General features: G+C 39.0%; 1 protein-coding gene across 1 annotated transcript; it reads left to right on the plus strand.

Moving 5' to 3' along the window:
- The first annotated feature begins 409 nt into the window (after window positions 1–409).
- LOC149150624 (AP2/ERF and B3 domain-containing protein Os01g0693400-like) lies at window positions 410–2887 on the plus strand. The gene has a single exon (XM_089440585.1). The coding sequence runs from the start codon at window positions 975–977 to the stop codon at window positions 2610–2612; it is 1638 nt and encodes a 545-aa protein (XP_089296711.1). The 5' UTR covers window positions 410–974; the 3' UTR covers window positions 2613–2887.
- The last annotated feature ends 6040 nt before the right edge of the window (window positions 2888–8927 follow it).

Raw genomic sequence — 8927 nt, forward strand, 5'->3', positions numbered from 1 at the left:
TGCAAAATGTAATAGCAAAAGTTTTGTATCCAAATTGATTTGAAATACTAAAATATCTTGACCATTAAACTAAATTTTAAATGCCGTGGAAGATTCAACTGCGGGGCCAGGAAAAGGAAACTTCCTTATTAAAACTCGATTAAAGTCTATCGGAAAAGACTGGAATATTAATCTTGGAGGAAAAGACTAGAGAAAAGATGGGTTCCGGGGAAGCCCAAGGTAAAGACTTTTTGAGAAAGTGGGTTGTATATAGTATATGCAAGTGGGTTGTAAGGTAAAGACTTTTTGAGAAAGTGGATTGCATATAGCATATGCAAGTGGGTTGTATATATTAATATAATAGATAAAACCGCACACATTATTTGTCAAACCTTACACGGCCATCTGAATCTTGATTGCCCCAGAATTGTGAAGTTTTTGTACCTTGGGAGAGTTGACCAATGAAACAGCGGCAGGCACTGGCAGGCGGGCACCCTGCACTGTCTTTGTAATTTCCGTATTGCTGATGATGTTGTGTACATATATTTCCGTATTTGCTGGTGATGTTCTATATAATAGATAAAACTGCACACATTATTTGTCAAACCTTACATGGCCATCTGAATCTTGATTGCCCCCAGAATTGTGAAGTTTTTGTATCTTGGGAGAGTTGACCAATGAAACAACGGTAGGCGCTGGCAGGCGGGCACACTTCCGTATTGCTGGTGATGTTGTGTACATATATCTCCATGTGCACTCCGCCCATGTACCATATCCTCTCAACCAAACTTGAGCTGTAATCCCCACCAGTTATATCGATTGCTGTAGGAAACTGTGAATTTATGTCTAATGTTGTATGAATTCGCAGGGAGCTAAGACGGCTGCTGCTATGCTTATGCTCTGGTGGTCAGATATAGATTCTTCAGACCTGGCGTTAAGCTTGCCGCACTGCGCTGGGGAGGTGAAAATGGGATCAACGATTTGTAACGAGAAGAATGGTTGTGTATCCAGCCCCTCCATTGCTGTCGACTGCGAAGAGTGCTAGATATCGAGCTCAAGAGAGGACGACGAAGAAGTCAATGAAGGGCGAGACTACGGAAGATAAGCAAGATGATAAGCTGGCTAGCGCGATAACCGAAGAAATGAACTTTTCTGTGACCGTCTCAGAGAAGAAAAGACAGCCCAAGCATGACGTTGCTCCATTCACAAGATCTATCGAAAAGAACTGGCCAGCACTGGACAGAACGGGGAGCGGATTGGTTGCTGTAACCGGATCTGGCGGAGAGTCAGAGGGATGTGGGGATCTGAGAAGGTATTTAATGTCGGTAGAGGTAGAGCAAGTTCAGAGGCTGCGATCATCGCAATACAAGGGGGTCGTTCCGCAGCCTAACGGGCGTTGGGGAGCTCAAATTTACGAGAAACACCAGCGCGTGTGGTTGGGAACGTTTAGCACTGAAGAGGAAGCTGCCAAGGCCTACGACCGAGCGGTTCTCAAGGTCCGAGGACGGGAGGCCAAAACCAATTTAACTTCGGTGGGAAGCCGCGATGAGGAAGAGAGATTCACGAGGGAGCACAGCAAGGAAGAAATCGTACAGATGCTCCGAAAGCACACTTATGATGAAGAGATGACGATGAGAGTAGCTCAGTCGGGCACGGATAAGGCCGAGGCGTCGGGGGAGGATGAGTGCGGCCCGATAAGCATATGTCAAGAAAACAAAGAGCACCTTTTCGATAAGGTCCTCACAGCCAGCGACGTGGGAAAACTGAATCGCCTGGTGATTCCCAAGCAACAAGCGGAGAAGTATTTTCCCATGGACGTCAATTCCAGCGAGAATGGACTACTCCTGAATTTCACGGATAACATGGGGAAAGTCTGGAGATTTCATTACTCGTACTGGAACAGCAGCCAGAGCTACGTGCTGACCAAGGGGTGGAGTCGGTTCGTGAAGGAAAAGAAACTGGAGGCCGAGGACATTGTTTCGTTTCACAGAGGATTGACTCAATCTCATCAGCTCTACATAAGTTGGAGACACAGGTCGCCGGGTCAGCGCCAATTTGGAGCCAGTCCACAGTCCCACCCCTCCAAATGGAAAGTGATCAATCGCTCGTCTTCCTTGGATCCGTTCAATTCTGAAAACCAGGCCGGCATAGTTTATAATGGCCAATGGATGCCCCTCTTCTGGCCCACTTGTAAAAATCTCGATACCATCCAACCATTCATTTCCAATTCCATCACCCCACTCGTCAACAAAGTCGGTGATGCGGATGCCCTGTGGTCCCCTATTCCTATAACTACTCTTTATGGCGCGCTTCCTTTTCATTGCTCGGAATCGTCCACTAAACAATCTGGCATTAATCGTGACGGATGGCCAAGCATGGAGCTGTATCTCAACTTGCACAACTCCATTAATTCCGGCGACGGAAGTCCTCATATCAAACCGCTTGGACCCTCCGCCGCAAAAGAACTAGAAAGCCCCGAATACAGAGAACTATCGTGTCTCGATTCTGCGACCGCGGCCACGAACACGACCACGACCACGGAAGGTATAAAACTTTTTGGAGTGACTTTATCAGAACGCCAAATATTTAAATTAGAGGACTCAGAGGACTCACAAGGGCAGTTGCATGTCTGAATAATGGATAAAGCCAGAGGCCTCACAAAGTGTAGAAGTGCCAAAGTGATCAGGCTAGCTCGATGGACGACACAAAGTGTCGATATTCAGAGATAATTGTTTTCGAAGAGAATTAAGAACTTGCAGTTACATGGGACACCAAATTCGCCATGTCGACTCAGAAGAGGACACGGAGCGTCGATTTTCACACGGTGATTTCCGAAGAAATAAACTAAGCAATGTAAATATACAATTAAGAAGTAATTTGTTCGATAAGTTATCTTTAGCTATTTATCTTAGTCTCATAGATGTTAAAATTTTCTTCCTTTCTTATATCATTCAGCGTGTACCTTATAGTGTAAGGTCAAATTTATTTTAATTCTAATTATTTAGATAAATATTGAGAAGAAAGTTTAAGCTTTTATATTTCTGATGATTATATGTTATTATAGATATAGAGAAGAAAGTTTAAGTTTTTATATTTATGATGATTATATGTTATTATTCACTTACGTTGATAGGTAATTTTTCCTATTTTCAATAAGTGATTTTAATGTTAATAAATTTCCTAAATATATCTACTTATTATTTATTCAAAATCTTATAAACTTAAATAAATATATTTTAATTCAGTTATTGTGAAAAATATAATATTTAACAAAATTGAATTTCATTATATTTTATAATAAAATTGTAAAATATTAATTTTCAATTATAAATAAATATAATAATAATAAACCTTTATCATAATTTTATAAAAAAAATTTAATTTATGATAAATGGTTTTTAAATTAATAATAATAAAATTTATATTTTTTTTTTAAATATTAATATAAAAAATATATTACATTTTTAAATTAATATTTTATTGTTTCAAAATGTTTTAAAAAAATAGTACAGTATAATACAATATCTAGTCATGCAATCCTTACTCATAGCATTTTGTGGGTGGTTTCACAATATCTAGTCATGCAATCCTTACTCATAGCATTTTGTGGGTGGTTTCACTCTATCTCAATGGAGACTAATAATTTTAGCCACTTATTCATTAAAATTAGCCTCAAAAAAACATAACATTAATGCAAAACAATGACCAAATATTTCATTCAATTAGGATTTCGAACAAGAAACAAGCACTGCTTTAACATATTCCCTACTATCCCTAGCCCCAACCAAGGTTGGTAAGAGGTAGTTACCAAGATGACTTGATCTCCATGGTCCAGTTATGGAAATGAGGTCCAAAATTTTCACTTTCTTTTACTTTCAAGAAACTCGAAACAAATGATACCATCATGTTCATCTCATCAAGATGATTCCAATGATATAAATTTTGCTCCAATCCAACTCTTGGATCCAAAGATATGGACATCCAAAGATTATCCATTTAGTTAGTGCCAACTCACCAACCTGCCATGTGGGGAAAAATCATGTGGTGTCCGCGTGGTCCCAACATGGAAATCTTAGTCGGTCCCTCTTTGCCATATGGCAGTGTTATCACAGTTGGTGACACGTCCATATTGGTCACGTAATACCCACTATACAGTGGATGTGACCCAACTATTCACACATATTTGCTATATGAAAAGTGTTATGGGTGTGGGCCCCTCGTAGGCCACAACACCCCACTTTAGTGAACCTTGGAGAGTCTTCCTACTACTCCTTACTAAAATTCTAGGGTATTCCTTCCAAGCTGTGTTGGTAGTACCAACTCTGCACTTGGGTTTAGCCCCCCCTTGACTAGTAATTGACCACATTCACACCACATATCTCTTATCCTCATCGAAAAGGGCCCCACATGCCAAGCCACATAGGGTAATATATCTCGACGACTCTATCATGCCCTTCATCCAAATATTCTTCCATTTGGGGTGAAAACATCCATCATCACATCGCCCACATGGGTGGGATCCCACATACCTTTGAATCTTGAACCATTCATGGCTTCCCATTACATGCGATTTGGAGGGATTTTTCCTCTGATTTATGCATTGGAAAACAATCCCCACTACCACAACATCCCAAGGATGATACCCTAGAAATTTTTTACCATACTCCATTTGAAATCTCTAGGGAAGAACCTCCAGAGTCATCTTATGACCATAATGCATTCCCATCGCTGGCTTGGATCTCTCTACCTTTGCGCATGGACATGGGGCTTGGCCATATGACACTTACAATGTGGGTGTCTTCACACATCTATGGGTGCTAACCTCGTCATGGCATGAGCATATATGTTATGATCTTATTGTTGTTAGCATTTCATCTTGGGATTCTTCACATGGCTTATTCATAATGAAGTCTAGCCTTATGACTCAGCCCATGCTCTTTCCATATGTGTAGAAATATACATAAGGCTTCAACTTGGTGATTTCTCAAGGGCTTCTCCATTATCACATAGTAATTGATAGTGTACTTAAGAGGAACTGTTTTCAAGGCATTCGACACACAATTCATATATATAGATATATATCTATAGATATATATATATATATATATATATATATATATATATATATATATATATATAGATATATATATATATATATATATATATATATATATATATATATAGATAGATATAGATATATATGAGACCATCCAAGCTATCCCTTTTGAGCTTAACTACCTCATCCCAACTCATCCAACAAATGCGTGACTAAATCATATGTTCAACACACACACACACACACACACACACATATATAACCCAACTATCTCTCCTCAGCTTAGTATCATTTAAACCGAGCTTAAATAACCATTTCTTTTAGGTATCTCGCACATACACAGGGACTACCTATTCATCTTTATTATGGCCCCTTTTGATGAATTTCAGTATCATCACAATTCACCAAGCTACAGGCCTCTCAACCAATAATAAATAGAAAAGAAGCCCAAAAGTACATACAGGAAACCCTTCCATTTACTCAAGATATATACAGGGAATTGACCTTCCTTAAATAGAGAAACAAATCACACTTCTTAACATATGATATACACTAAGCCAACACATTGAAACCACATCAATATAGTCCTTAGTCCAACACAAAGACTTTAACTATTCCTTATCCATGCCTTTAAAATGACAATGTTCATTTATACATGAATGATTGATTCCTCAACATTGCGTACTATAATAAATCAATACATTACACAAACATAAAGCATTCAAAACATGTGAGTCATGAGAAGATACTTATCTTTGTTAGATTGGTCCAAGGAACTAAGTGTGGGACTAAAACTCTCTACCCAACCTTAGATACATTGTAATCAAGCATTTGTTGTAGTAGTCACCCTCAAGCAAGATTTCAAAGCTTGAGGGAGAGTGCTCAATGGATTTTGCCAAAGATGCCAACTAAAACAAAGACTGTAGAGGACCATCCACCTTGACCCACCAACAACTTCTTGGACTCAATATCTCAATGGGGAATGCATAGGTCCACCACCTCCACACCTCAACTACTTTAATAAGAAAACGTGGCTATATATTTACAGGCCAAGGTAGGGAATCTAGAGCCTCACCTCCACCAAAAACCAAATGAGGGAATCCAAAGGTTTATTAGCTCCACCCTCAACAAATTCCTTCACATAGTGGTTCCACCCATTCCTGGAAACCTATATATCCACTATTTGAACCAAAACACAAGACGAGGTGGGCTAAAGAACTATACTTATAATGAATCCAAGGAATAGGTCTCCACCCAAGTTGTTAAGGGAATACAGAGAAATCCATCACCACCCTCTACTCTTACAGGGAATCCAAAGACTAGTGTCCTCACCTGGAGATGTTCTTTCATTTGCCAATGCTCAATCGAGCGTTTTGTCTGCTCCTTGTGTTCTCGTAGTGAGACATGGTTGTGTGTTATTTTCCTCTGGCTTTATACTTTCTTTCCTCCTTTGTAGCATAGCTAATGCTTCTGCGAACCTCCCCCTAATGCTTTCCCTTTATTTTTCATGTTTTCCCTAAGCTTCTTTCTCTATTCCTGGTGTTCTCTCTATTGTTCTCCCTTCACTACGTATGGATGCCCTCTTAACGAGTGTATTTCTTTCTTTTAGTGCGTGGGGTGTCATCCACCCCCTAGAGAATCCTTGTCATTCCAATTATGTAGTTGTAACATTTTCTATTTCTCCTGACTTCCTTCTTAGCAACAATGGTTCTTTCTTTTTTGGGTGTTGGTGGGGATGTTGTTTTGTTAGCTCTCTGCACCACTCTACTATTAATTGACTTCAATCGTCCCCTCTGTTGGTGTGATTCATCTTTCTAAAGATTTTTCCTCTCTGCCTCATGGAACCATGCAAGGTAGGAATGACATATGTTTTCCTCCTTCCCTTCTTAATTAATTTATAAAATGAGTCCATTTAAGGCACACCTACCAACCCTTCAATGTTTTTCATGAAACCAATCAAGGCTCTTTTAAATTCTAAGCAATCTCCTTCCTCAAAATCTAGAATATGTGTCCCAATTCTCAAGCATTTTAGTTTATAATCAAAATACATGAAATATTTAAAATTGTTTATAAGAGGAGAATTCGCCCAAAGGGGGTATCTCCAACCCCTACCCCTTGGATAAACGTCATCCTCAATGTTATAATCATAAATTCAATGCAAAACATACTTAGTCCTAGCATAAATCACTGTGAGATTTATAATGTATCTCACTTATGATCACATCATATATATACAATTTGCTTGCTCAACAACTAAATGGGCACGAAAATTTTCATTGGATCAACCACTTTCTATGGCTCCTTGTAGTCTTCCTGCTGCTTTTGCTGTGCACTATGATATATTTAAGTCATAGCATGTTTGTCCTGCAGTCAACTCCATTCACCCACACTAGGCGATTCCCATGCTTTCCTCCACCCTTTTCTAAAACAATGGAATCCAGAGGAGTTCACATCCACCCTCAACTGACAAAAATGGAATCCAAAAGTTCATACCTCCACCCTCAAGGGAATCTAGAGGCTTAATCCTCCACCCTCAAATCAATAACAAGGGAATCTATAGGTTGATACCTCCACGATCAAGGGAAGATAGAGGCTTGTGTCTCCATCCTCAAATTAGTAGCAAGGAAATCTGAAGGTTGATACCTCCACCATCAAGGGAATCTAGAGGCTTATGCCTCCACCGTCAAGGGAATCTAGAGGCTTATGCCTCCACCATCAAATCATCAATAACGAAACACAGAGGTTGATACCTCCATCCTCAAGGGAATCTAGAGGATTTTGCCTCCACCCTTAAATCAACAACAAGGTTATCAATAGCTTAACACCTTCACCCTTAAGGGAATCCAAAGGCTTATGCTTCCACCCTCAAATGAGTGCCAAGGGAATTCATAGGTTGATATATCCATGCTCAAGCGAATCTAGAGGCTTATGCCTCCACCATTAAATCAACAACAAGGGAATCCCAATGTTGATACATCCACACTCAAGGGAATCTAGAGGCTTATTCTTCCACTTTCAAATCAACTCTTTTACACAAAACATGGGCCCAAATAGTCCCATACTTATCTACCCCAACACATTACACAACAGATATGCACATACACTGTGCACAGTATAATGTACATGTGACCTAATACAACATATACACTTACACAACATGAAATGTACACATGGCACAACACAACATGTTGCAAGTCACACTATTTCCATTTTGTTGATATATCCTTCAAGAATCATATTCACATGATATTAAAATCATAGATCAGTCAAGGATATTTTTTCCCAATTGATTTCTCACACCTCCGATAATCTTATATGTCATCCATGTTTGCATTAAATGAATATAAACCATAATTCTTCCACAAGAATGGTTCTTGGAAAAAGATTTCAGTCATAATGATATTCATATATGTATATAAAAATTAGCATGATCATGAACATATCACAAATTTATATATTTAAATTGAGTTAAGGTCAAGGGAGCCTCCTTCGTGCCATTTTCAAGGTCGGCCTTCCATTTTCCATTATTTCCCTTAGACTCAACCAACCTTCTTGGCTATAATACTATTGTCCACCTAGTCATGGACATATCATACATTAAAATATCTCAAATAAAACCAGAGTTTATAGAACTCCATGTAGTGATGTTGTTTTTAACACAAACAATTTTTAGTATGTATACATTTTTATCTTTTCTTGCTTTCATATTTATGAGAAATGGTCCCACATACATAAGTGATGGTCTTTTCCAAGCATCAACCAAGCCTAGACTTTTTCATATTTTTCTTTTGTTCATGCTCTTCAATTATGTGTTGGGGCCTCCTCGACTCTCTTACCAGAGCTCTGTGGCTTCTTTGCCACACTGAACAATTTTTCCCTAAGATCCCAAGAA

This window comes from Pinus tabuliformis, chromosome 9 (genome assembly GCF_031772625.1).
Source record: "Pinus tabuliformis cultivar Carrire ecotype Pingquan chromosome 9, CPIR1, whole genome shotgun sequence".
NCBI lineage: Eukaryota > Viridiplantae > Streptophyta > Pinopsida > Pinales > Pinaceae > Pinus > Pinus tabuliformis.

Coding starts and splice junctions, on each gene's coding strand:
- LOC149150624 (XM_089440585.1), top strand. CDS start 975: ATGGTTGTGTATCCAGCCCCTCCATTGCTGTCGACTGCGAAGAGTGCT.